The sequence below is a fragment of the Cervus canadensis genome, chromosome 7, assembly GCF_019320065.1.
Source record: "Cervus canadensis isolate Bull #8, Minnesota chromosome 7, ASM1932006v1, whole genome shotgun sequence".
NCBI classification, from domain to species: domain Eukaryota; kingdom Metazoa; phylum Chordata; class Mammalia; order Artiodactyla; family Cervidae; genus Cervus; species Cervus canadensis.
The window spans coordinates 86,317,189-86,329,537 of record NC_057392.1 but is presented as its reverse complement, the minus strand read 5'-3'; the positions used below and the strand labels follow the sequence as shown (position 1 = coordinate 86,329,537).

The 12,349-nt window shown below is 39.4% G+C and overlaps 1 protein-coding gene across 1 annotated transcript in view; it reads right to left on the bottom strand.

The window, feature by feature from the left end:
• Positions 1–325: 325 nt before the first annotated feature.
• The window catches only part of GPR149 (G protein-coupled receptor 149), an 82,744-nt gene continuing 70,720 nt past the window's right edge, over positions 326–12,349 (bottom strand). The window contains exon 4 of the mRNA XM_043473396.1: positions 326–898. Within this exon, the coding sequence (XP_043329331.1) occupies positions 326–898 (573 nt within the window). The remainder of the gene's footprint in view (positions 899–12,349) is intronic.

The following is a 12,349-nucleotide window of genomic DNA, read 5'->3' as shown; positions in this document are numbered from 1 at the left end:
TCTGTTTACTCTGAGGTTGACAGATATAGGTGAAAACATTAGTAAACTAGACCAAGGTTTTTATTTAGAAAAGATTTTTAGAAATCGGATAAGAAACAGAACCTTTTAATTGCCACAGTGAGTGATCGATAAGGAACACACCAAAAGCACTTCAGTGTTTGCACTAGTTTCAGCTGTTTGTGCTAAAAATAATTAACTATTAAGTCTGTTAAGCTTATGTAAACCAACGAATAAAAAAGAAAATCAATAAGCCTCAGAACAAAGGTGTTAGTTTAGTCACTTGAAGTTGCAGAGCCATTCTTGCCTTTGTCAGGCGAAAAGATCACTAGTCACCCTTGCTTTCTGCTTCTCTTTTCCGGTAAGCTTTATTTAACAGCTGGATTTCCTCCTGGTAGCCAACAGTCTCGTGGCTCTGCCTTTTACTGTTCTGCCTATGCGCCTCCACAGTGTCTGGAATGGAGATGTTGATATCACCATCGGGATTGGCGGTGGGTAAAAAGAGAGAATATGAGGCTGTTTCCCCTAACTCGCAGGAAACGAACCTGTTCTCCTTCCGCGAGTAGCGTAGGGAGGGCGATCTGACCCGCGTGGAGGACTGACTGATGTTGCTGACGATTGACACCGTGTCCAGGGCCTCTTCGTTATCACAGATTTCAAGAACCTCCAAGTGTATTTTCACGCTGGTGTCCGCAAACGTGGAGGCAGAATCCTCTGAGTTTGGTTCATGGCCAACACTTTTGGATCGGTAGACTTCTATTTTCTTGGAGGCTGGGGTTATTTTTTGCCCTTCTGCGCTCACCTCATAGGTAGACAGAGATAGGGTTTTCCCGGTTGGAGCTTGGAGAGACACGGTCCCCTGGAATGCGCACAAGGGGATGGCCAGAGCACCTCCGGAACGCTGGGGACACAGACAAAAATGGTTATTATTGGAAACTAGTGTCTGAGAGGGGGCCATTTCATTTTTCCATCATTTTTTTTTTTTTTTTTCATGATAATGGTAACGTTTTTTCTGTTTCAGACTCATTTCCATAGAAACCTTTTACAGATACGGGATTGAAATTCTGTCCTCAAAGCTCTGCAGTTTAGTTTCCTCTAGGTCAAATATGACAGCTAAATGAGGGCAGTCAGAAACCTATCTTTGAGGATAAGGGATCTATTTCTACAGTTGAAAGCAAAGTGTGTATATTGTGGCCAGCAGGAGTTGGGCAGAATAGAAAGATAAAGTCAAATGTATGTATACACGTCGGAATTGCTTTTATATTTTTGTTACATGTTCAATTACATTAAAAACTTTTCATAGGTTGAGAGAAGTGCAGACTGTTATCTGAATGCACTTTCCCCCACTTTGTACACCAGAGACAGTGACAATTGTGAAACTGTGGTTCAGATTAAATATAAAAGAGTATTTCAACTGCAGATCTGAGCACACGGTCGAGGAACCAAATGTCACCAGAACAGTGTGGTACAGTGTGCTTGCTTTTCCACAGAAAAATCACAGTTGTTAAAGTAAACCCAGTAACAGAGAACTGCCCCACACCCCTACAAAACTTTACATTACATTTTAAAGTATTAACATTTTGGTTTTAAACTGTACTCACCACTGAGAACTGCATAAGAAATAAAGATTAATTCTTCCAATAATGTGTACTTTATATTGTTGATTCATGCCTTCATACTTTCAACTGACTTTTTTGATTACGAGTTCATTTCAGACAGTGACAGTGTCAATCACGCAGTCGTGTCCAACTCTTTGCAACCCTAAGGACTGTAGCCCACCAGGCTCTTCTGTCCATGGAATTCTCCTGGCAAGAATACTGAACTGGGTTGTCATTCCCTACTCCAGGGATCTTCCCAACCCAAACTTGGTCTCCTGCAGATTCTTGACCATCTGAGCCACCAGGGAAGCCCAGTTAGTTTCAGAAGAACAGTAATATGCAAACTTCTAGAGCACTGGTTCTAAAAGCTAGATCTCCAGACCAGCATTATCAGCATCAGCTCATCACTTACAAGAAATGCTATTTTTGAGTCCGACTCCAGGCCTACTGAAATAAAAACTCTAGGGGTGAGTTTCAGTAATCTGTATTTAGCAAGCCCTCCAGGCGATTCTGTCACATGGGTAAGAGTCACAACCCATGGCTGTAACTAAAAAGATGTTGTTAGTCCAGAAGAAGGTGGGGTAAGGGGATGGTTAGCAGACACTTTATACATATATATGTCTCCACCTATAGAGACTGGAATTACTCACTGGACTGGCTTAAATGTTTCTTTCACCAGGGGAATGGGCAAGAGGGCTCATAGCATTTTGTCAACTTAGGGTGATTGCCCTTCCCAGTTTGTCTGTGGCTGTCTCAGTTCCAGCACTGAAATTCCTGCATCTAGGAAGCCTCTCAGTCCCAGGGAAACCAGGACAGTTGGTCACCCTATTTGCCATAGACCTATGAGTGGCTAGGTGAAGCCTAAGACCAGGGTGCTCTATTAAGACACTGTGTAGATTCTTATGGTAAAATTTTTAAGGGAGGATGCATCATGAGCTTCATTCAGGGTGCCTTCATGTCACACCCATTGAATTTAGGGACCAAGAAAAATACAGTCTAGGACACGTGAGACACATCACTAGTCTTTCCCAGTTAAATACTAAGGAGAAGGCTTCAATTCTGTTTATCCATAAGGGAACCTGGGGACCTAAATTTAAGGCCTTGCACCCTAAAGAGCCATAAACTTTGAAAATTTACACCATAAAGTTAAGTTTGCCCTTCTACTGAGGCAAAGAAACAGCTTTACCAACTTTACTTGTATGACTGAAACAGGAGAGACAGAGAGACGATACCTAAGTTCCGTACTGCGGCAGAGCATCGTTAGAGTGGTGGCAACTTTGGGTAAACTTTACTTATTATGTGTCCATCATTCACTAAACATTTCTGAATACTGTCTGTAAGATTCTGAATTTTCACTACATGCATCCAAAGACCTCACATATGACTGAGTGAGAAAGATGTGTAAAAAATAAAAATTTCAGCTCTATCTATCCTAATAGAGCAAGGAGGCGGTGATCAAGACCATCCCCAAGAAAAAGAAATGCAAAAAGGCAAAATGGTTGTCTGAGGAGGCCTTACAAATAGCCGAGAAAAGAGAAGAAGCTAAAGGCAAAGGAGAAAAGCAAAGATATACCCATCTGATTGCAGAGTTTCAGCGAATAGCAGGAAGAGAAAAGAAAGCCTTCCTCAGTGATCAATACAAAGAAATAGAGGAAAACAATAGAATGGGAAAGACTCAAGATCTCTTCAAGAAAATTAGAGATACCAAGGGAACATTTCTTGCAAAGATGGGCACAATAATGGGCAGGAACAGTATCAACCTAACAGAAGCAGAAGATATTAAGAAAAGGTGGCAACAATACACAGAAGGACTATACAAAAAAAGATCCTAATGACCCAGATAACCACGATGGTGTGATCATGGTCACCCACCTAGTGCCAGAGATCTTGGAGTGCAAAGTCAAATGGGCCTTAGGAAGTATCACTATGAACAAAACTCCTGGAGGTAATGGAATTCGAGCTGAGCTATTTAAAAATCCCAAAAGATGATGCTGTTAAAGTGCTGCACTCAATATGCCAGCAAATTTGGAACACTCAGCAGTGACCACAGGACTGGAAATGGTCAGTTTTCATTCCAATCCCAAAAAAAGGCAATGCCAAAGAATATTCAAACCACCACACAATTGCACTCACCTCACAGGCTAGAAAAGTAATGCTAAAAATACTCCAAGCCAGGCTTCAACAGTACATGAACCGTGAACTTCCAGATGTTTAAGCTGGATTTAGAAAAGGTAAAGGAGGCAGAGATCAAGTTGCCAACATCTGTTAGATCATCGGAAAAGAAAGAGAATTCCAGATAAACATCTACTTCTGCTTCATTGACTACGCTAAAGCTTTTGACTGTGTGGATCACAACAAACGAGAAAATTCTGAAAAAGATGGGAATACCAAACCATCTTATTTGCCTCCTAAGAAATCTGCATGCACGTCAAGAAACAACAGTTAGAACTGGACATGGAACAACGGACTGATTCAAATTGGGAAAGGAATACATCAAGGCTGTATATTGTCACCCTGCTTATTTAACTTGTATGCAGAGTACATCATGTGAAATGCTGGGCTGCATGAAGCACAAGCTGGAATCAAGATTTCTGGGAGAAATATCAATAACCTCAGATAAGCAGGTGACACCACTCTAATGGCAGAAAGCAAAGAAGAACTAAAGAGCCTCTTGATGAAAGTGAAAGAGGAGAGTGAAAAAGCTGGCTTAAAACTCAACATTCAAAAAACAAAGATCATGGACCATGGGATCACTGGTCCCATCACTTCATGGCAAATAGATGCAGAAACAATGGAAACAATGACAGACTCTATTTTCTTGGGCTCCAAAATCACTGCACGTGGTGACTGCAGCAATGAAATTAAATGACGATTGCTTCTTGGAAGGAAAGTTACGACAAACCTAGACGGCATAATAAAAAGCAGAGACATTACCTTGCCAACAAAGGTCTGTCTAGTCAAAGCTATGGTTTTTCCAGTAGTCGTGTATGGATGTGAGAGTTGGATCATAAAGAAGGCTGAAGGCTGAAGAATTGATGCTTCCGAACCGTGGTGTTGAAGAAGACTCTTGAGAGTCCCTTGGACTGCAAGGAGATCAAACCAGTCAATTCTAAAGGAAATCAATCCTGAATACTCATTGGAAGGACTGATGCTGAAGCTGAAGCTCCAATACCTTGGCCACCTGATGCAAAGAGCTGACTCATTAGAAAAAGGCCGTGATGCTGGGAAAGATTGAAAGCAGGAGAAGGGGATCACAGAGGATGAGATGGTTGGATGGCATCACTGACTCGATGGACATGAGTTTGAGCAAACTCCAGGAGATGGTGAAGGACAGGGAGGCCTGGCGTACTTCATTCCATGGGGTTGCAAAGAGTCGGACATGACTGAGTGACTGAACAATAGAGCTAGGACCTCTGATAGATTTTATGTAGGGTGTCATTTGAAATTTATCTTAAGAATCAAGAAAAGATTGAAAGTTTTTAAAGCCTTGCTTTCTGAGTAGTAAGTTGTGAGTTTAAGGGCCAACCTAAAAACTTTCCATCCTGAGAAAAATCCAGAAACTTCTGTTTCTTTTCTAAATCAAAATTGACCAACACATTATTTAATCAGAAAATTTGGCTGTCATTTAATAATGTGAATTATATGTACAACCTTCTTTCTTCTGAGAGCTAGTTAACTTGGAAGCAACCCTTCTTACCTTATACTTTATCTCAAGGAAAAAAATCCCTACATCAGTACTCTAAAAATTGTTCCTAAGTTTTCTCATTAGCATGGTACATTCTATAAACAAACTCCTATGGAGTATGCTAGTTTAAAAAAGATGAGATGGGAAAACTAAGTTGTCAGTGCCCAGAAGTATTGGCATGTCTCTTAAAAAGAATTTTCACTGTGGAATCAACAGTATAACTGTATTTTTATATGTACCGATTTGCATCACTGATGAGCAGTTAATATCAAAGCAAAAGCAAATATGGTATTTTTTTGCATCTGATTTTGTACATCTAAATACTGCAGATTTCAATAGCTCCTCCATGCTAACCTTATTTTCAAATGAGAAAACAAGCTTTACTGAGTTATCAAATGACAACTCATTATCACTGGCATTTGAGAGCTGCATAGTGCCAGTTTAGCTAAGTATGAGGACTGGTTATTCTGAAATAGTTCAGAGTCCCCAGTTATCAAAATTATTTTGTGAAATATCCCAAAGACTATGATTGAGAGTCACAGAAGTAAAAACACAGAGACAGATTATAAAGTAATATATCTGAGCATACCTTATACTCATAATTCAAAATTGGAAGGTTAGTTTCAGGAAAATCATACTGTTACTTTAAGCTAATTCAGTAATTTAAATTTTACTGGTTATGAAAGTAATGTATAAGTTGTTTAGAGTTGTACATGAAGTACAAGGGTAAGGAGTTTACACTAAATTTTGTTTGCATGTCTTTAAGCAAAATCATAAAAATTTGAGTTGATAATGAGGTTTATATAATTTTTTTCTTTTGTCTCATTTAAGTTAGAGAAACATTGCTCTAAGTGAGGGAAAAATGGAACTTGAACTAATGGAGCAATAATAGAGATTCAAGGAGGGAGCTGAAATAATTTGAATACAACAGCAGGATTTTCCACCTTTTTTAGGATATGGAAAGTGAAAAGTGAAAGTGAAAGTTGCTCAGTCGTGTGGACTCTTTTTGCAACCCCATGGACTAAACAGTCCATGAAATTCTCCAGGCCAGAATACTGAAGTGGGTAGCCTTTCCCTTCTCCAGGGGATCGCCTCAACCCAGGGATTGGACCCAGGTCTCCTGCATTGCAGGCAGATTCTTTACCAGCTGAGCCACAAGGGAAGCCCAAGGAGGACTATGGAAGAAGGACTCAAATGGAGAGAGATTCAAAGTAGGAGAACAGACTGACTTGCATACTAGGACTGGACTAGCTGGCAGGTCTATAGCAATGGAATGAAGAGACTCTCTTAAGAGCCCAGAGAATGCAGAGTACTGAAGCTTATAAACAATTGCATTTCCCTGTGATTAGCTCTACAATAGACCCAGGCTGGAGTATTATGAAAATATGGGAAAAAAGCACCTAACCAGGTGAAGTGAGGGAAAAGGAGGCCTGAAAAAAAAGTTCAAAATAAATAGGAGACAAAAGAAACAGTGTTTCCATATGGGAAAACTCTGTTTAAATGTGACAATTTTCTTTTACTTTATTGATTTAATACAATTTAATAAAAATTCCAATGGAATACCAATGGACTTTTATTTTAGAGCATGAACAATTTCTTCTAAGCTCCAAAAAGCAGGAATAGAAGGAACATAGCTCAACATAATAAAAGCTATATATGACAAACCCACAGCAAGCATCACCCTCAATGGTGAAAAATTGAAGGCATTTCCCCTGAAATCAGGAACAAGACAAGGGTGCCCACTCTCACCACTACTGTTCAACATAATGTTGGAAGTTTTGGCCACAGCAATCAGAGCAGAAAAAGAAGTAAAAGGAATCCAGATAGGAAAAGAAGAAGTGAAACTCTCACTGTTTGCAGATGACATGATCCTCTACATAGAAAACCCTAAAGACTCTACCAGAAAATTACTAGAACTAATCAATGAATATAGTAAAGTTGCAGGATATAAAATTAACACACAGAAATCCCTTGCATTCCTCTATACTAACAATGAAAAAACAGAAAGAGAAATTAAGGAAACAATACCATTCACCATTGCAACAAAAAGAATAAAAGACTTAGGAGTATATCTACCTAAAGAAACAAAAGACCTATACATAGAAAACTATAAAACACTGATGAAAGAAATCAGAGGACACAAACAGATGGAGAAACATACCGTGTTCATGGATTGGAAGAATCAATATTGTCAAAATGGCTATTCTACCCAAAGCAATCTATAGATTCAATGCAATCCCTATCAAGCTACCAACGGTATTTTTCACAGAACTAGACCAAAGAATTTCACAATTTGTATGGAAATACAAAAAACCTCGAATAGCCAAAGTAATCTTGAGAAAGAAGAATGGAACTGGAGGAATCAACCTGCCTGACTTCAGACTCTACTACAAAGCCACAGTCATCAAGACAGTATGGTACTGGCACAAAGACAGAAATATAGATCAATGGAACAGAATAGAAAGCCCAGAGATAAATCCATGAACCTATGGACACCTTATCTTTGACAAAGGAGGCAAGGATATACAATGAAAAAAGACAACCTCTTTAACAAGTGGTGCTGGGAAAACTGGTCAACCACTTATAAAAGAATGAAACTAGAACACTTTCTAACACCATACACAAAAATAAACTCAAAATGGATTAAAGATCTAAATGTAAGACCAGAAACTATAAAACTCCTAGAGGAGAACATAGGCAAAACACTCTCCGACATAAATCACAGCAGATCCTCTATGACCCACCTCCCAGAATATTGGAAATAAAAGCAAAAATAAACAAATGGGACCTAATGAAACTTAAAAGCTTTTGCACTACAAAGGAAACTATAAGTAAGGTGAAAAGACAGCCCTCAGATTGGGAGAAAATAATAGCAAATGAAGAAACAGACAAAGGATTAATCTCAAAAATATACAAGCAACTCCTGCAGCTCAATTCCAGAAAAATAAATGACCCAATCAAAAAATGGGCCAAAGAACTAAACAGACATTTCTCCAAAGAAGACATACAGATGGCTAACAAACACATGAAAAGATGCTCAACATCACTCATTATCAGAGAAATGCAAATCAAAACCACAATGAGGTACCATTACACGCCAGTCAGGATGGCTGCTATCCAAAAGTCTACAAGCAATAAATGCTGGAGAGGGTGTGGAGAAAAAGGAACCCTCTTACACTGTTGGTGGGAATGCAACTAGTACAGCCCTATGGAAACAGTGTGGAGATTCCTTAAAAAACTGGAAATAGAACTGCCATATGACCCAGCAATCCCACTTCTGGGCATACACACTGAGGAAACCAGATCTGAAAGAGACACGTGCACCCCAATGTTCATCGCAGCACTGTTTATAATAGCCAGGTCATGGAAGCAACCTAGATGCCCATCAGCAGATGAATGGATAAGGAAGCTGTGGTACATATACACCATGGAATATTACTCAGCCATTAAAAAGAATTCATTTGAACCAGTCCTAATGAGATGGATGAAACTGGAGCCCCTTATACAGAGTGAAGTAAGCCAGAAAGATAAAGAACATTACAGCATACTAACACATATATATGGAATTTAGAAAGATGGTAACGATAACCCTATATGCAAAACAGAAAAAGAGACACAGAAATACAAAACAGACTTTTGAACTCTGTGGGAGAATGTGAGGGTGGGATATTTCAAAAGAACAGCATGTATACTATCTATGGTGAAAGAGATCACCAGCCCAGGTGGGATGCATGAGACAAGTGCTCGAGCCTGGTGCACTGGGAAGACCCAGAGGAATCGGATGGAGAGGGAGGTGGGAGGGGGGATCGGGATGGGGAATACGTGTAAATCTATGGCTGATTCATATCAATGTATGACAAAACCCACTGAAATGTTGTGAAGTAATTAGCCTCCAATTAATAAAAAAAAATAAAATAAAATAAAAAAAATAAGATTTATCTCAAAGAGTAAATGCTTATGGATAACCAAGAAATTTGAAAGCAGACTAATGAGGGGACTTTGCAAACATAATATGAAGCTATGTAATTAACATAAGGTGTTAATGGCAAGATTTGATCAAGCAAGTCTGAGTCAAGAAACCAGGCATAGTATGTCATGAAGATGGCATTTCAAAATAAGGATTCAAGTGGGCCTTTACATATTATTGGCTATTTACTACAAAGTGAAATCAGACTCCCTTTTCAATATGCAAAAATTATTTCTTGAATCTTAGTAATTCTTTAAAAATCTGAGTGAAGAAGATCTTTCCAAATCTGGAATGAAAATTAGAAATGACAAAGTCCAAGATGGACAGATTTGATTGCAGAATAATTAAAAATGTGTAGGGGGCCTCCCTGGTGGTCCAAGTCACTAAGACTCCAGACTCCCAATGCAGGGGGCTGAGGTTTGATCCCTGGTCAGATAACTAGATCCCACATGCTGCAACTAGAACCCAGTGCAACCAAATAAATAGTAAATATATATATATATCAAAATGTCTGTGTAGAAGTATATGCTGAAAGCAATGGTAAAGACAATTGGTAGTCTTGGAGATAATATTTTTGTAGCACACATAAGATAAAATTTGATAGTCATAAATATGACCTTATTTGGAAATAGAGTATTTGTTGTTGTTGTTTAGTTGCGAAGTCCTGTCTGACTCTTTTGTGACCCGGCAATGGCACCCCACTCCAGTACTCTTGCCTGGAAAATCCCATGGACGGAGGAGCCTGGTAGGCTGCAGTCCATCAGGTGGCTACGAGTCAGACACGACTGAGCGACTTCACTTCCACTTTTCACTTTCACACATTGGAGAAGGAAATGGCAACCCACTCCAGGGTTCTTGCCTTGAGAATCCCAGGGACGGGGGAGCCTGGTGGGCTGCCGTCTGTGGGGTCGCACAGGGTCGGACACGACTGAAGTGACTGAGCAGCAGCAGCAGACTGTAGCCAGCCAAACTCCTCTGTCTGGATTCCCCAGGCAAGAATACTGGGGTGGGTGGCCATTACCGTCTCCAGGGCATCTTCCCCACCCAGCAATTGAACCTATGTCTCCCGCATCGCAGGCGCATCCTTTACCACTGAGCCACTAGGGAAGCCTAGCATCATTGTAGATGTTCTCAAATTAGGATGAAGTCATACTGGATTAGAGCAAGCCTCAATCCTAAGATTTTGGATATAGACTCACATAGACAAGGTGAACATGTAAAGAATACAGCATTTGGAGTTATGCTGTCATAAACCAAGACAGAATCCTCCTCTAGAGCCTCAGAGGAGCATAGAAATCTGAGTCAATAGATTTCTGTTGTTTTAAGCTATCTAAGTTTGTGATAACTTGTTACAGCTGCCCTAGAAAACTAATACAATATTTTATGCAAAGAAGCACAAAAATGAATATGCATATAAACATTTTGCAAAGTTGTACAACGGCCTATTTTCCGGTGGAGACTGGAACTATAACATGTCTGTCAAATCCACATAGAATGTAATCTCCTCAAGGGAAAGGAACATTTCCTTGTTGATCTTGATTTTCTCTGCTATCTCTAACAGTGGCTAGCACATGACAACCCCTCAAAAAATATTTGTTGAGTGAATAAATGTTTCCATGAATGAATGAATCTGCAGCATTGACTTTGTAGGGTTTTTAGATTCCATATCTTTTCTTTCTTTTTATTAAATTAAGTATAGTTGATTTACAATGTTGTGTTAATTTCTGCTGTGCAGCAAAGTGGTTCAGATATATATACATAACATTCTTTTAAAAATTCTTTCCTACTATGGCTTATCACAGCATATTGAATATAGTTCCCTGTCCTATACAGTACTGCGTTGTTTATCTTGACTTTCTAAAGCACAAAACATAAGATCACCTTTTAAAAATTCAGGTTTCCTTTGCTACCTGAAAGCAGAGCATTCCTATGAACCCTTTCATAAGCTGAAGTGGTGTAAAGTGAAGAAGCAATTCCTCTAGGACACATCTTCCCAATAGCTACTGAGATAAAATAAAAAAATAAACTGAGATAAAGCACAGATGCTCACAGACACGGTTCAAAGCCATGGCAGCTCGATGCTGAGATGCTGAGTATGTTTTCCAGAGAAGGAGCTGAGTGGTGCCAATCTCGCAGCTCTGGGTGTGTGCTGCTCCTATAAAGGCTTGTTGCCAACAAACACTGAATGTTATTTTCATCTCTTGCCTTTCTTATTAAAATAAAAAATCCTCTTCGGATTTCTTTCAGTTAGTGAAAAAAGGTACTAGTGTAGGTCTCTCATAAAAGTGAAGTGGTATACACTGAATTTTCGAAAAGCAGGGGATACCTGCATTACCATTTAAAATGTATCTATTTTTATTTTAACAGTCTTATACAATAAATAATGATAGTTACAAGTGCATCAGAAGGTCGTGTTAGAACATACTCTTTTTAAAAATCAAAGAGAATATTGAGGGACTGAATTTGTATGTGAAAGTTTATTGCATGATAAAAAATGATAGATTCAGAGAACATAAACCTACTCATTTCGCAGTCTCTGCTTTCTTTTCATTTAAAAGTCTATGAATTAGCATATGCTGTCAGGATTAATGATAATCCATTATTTCTGTATTCCTGAGCGTAGGTGGCTGGGAGCTCTTTTATCTGAAAATGAAAAGCAGCCTCCTCAGAAATGCTTCAGGAGGAGTCATCATGTCATGTAAACACATTGGCATAGATAATCTGCTGTGATAATTGATTCAGACTAACTGACCTTGAGCATAATGAACTTTTTATGTCTTCACTGTAAGCCTCTAGGTGAATCCAGGGTGAAATTATAATATAAAAGAGTTGCTCTAAAACACCTCTCCTAACAGGTGAGGTTTCTGTTGATTATCTGAGTCGTTCAATTTATGAAAGCTGTATCACAACACATAGGATCACAGGGCTCCTAAGAGACCGTTTTGTAAAAGGAGAACTGCCAGCCGGAGCGGTGAGCTATCTGCCCAGCGCCACGCAGGTAACGGCAGCAGGGCCGGCAGCAGGACTCGGGCGGCTTGGCTTTGAGTTTAATGCTCTTCCCACCGCACCAGGTTGCCACTGGAAAGAAATCTGCTTTAGCCG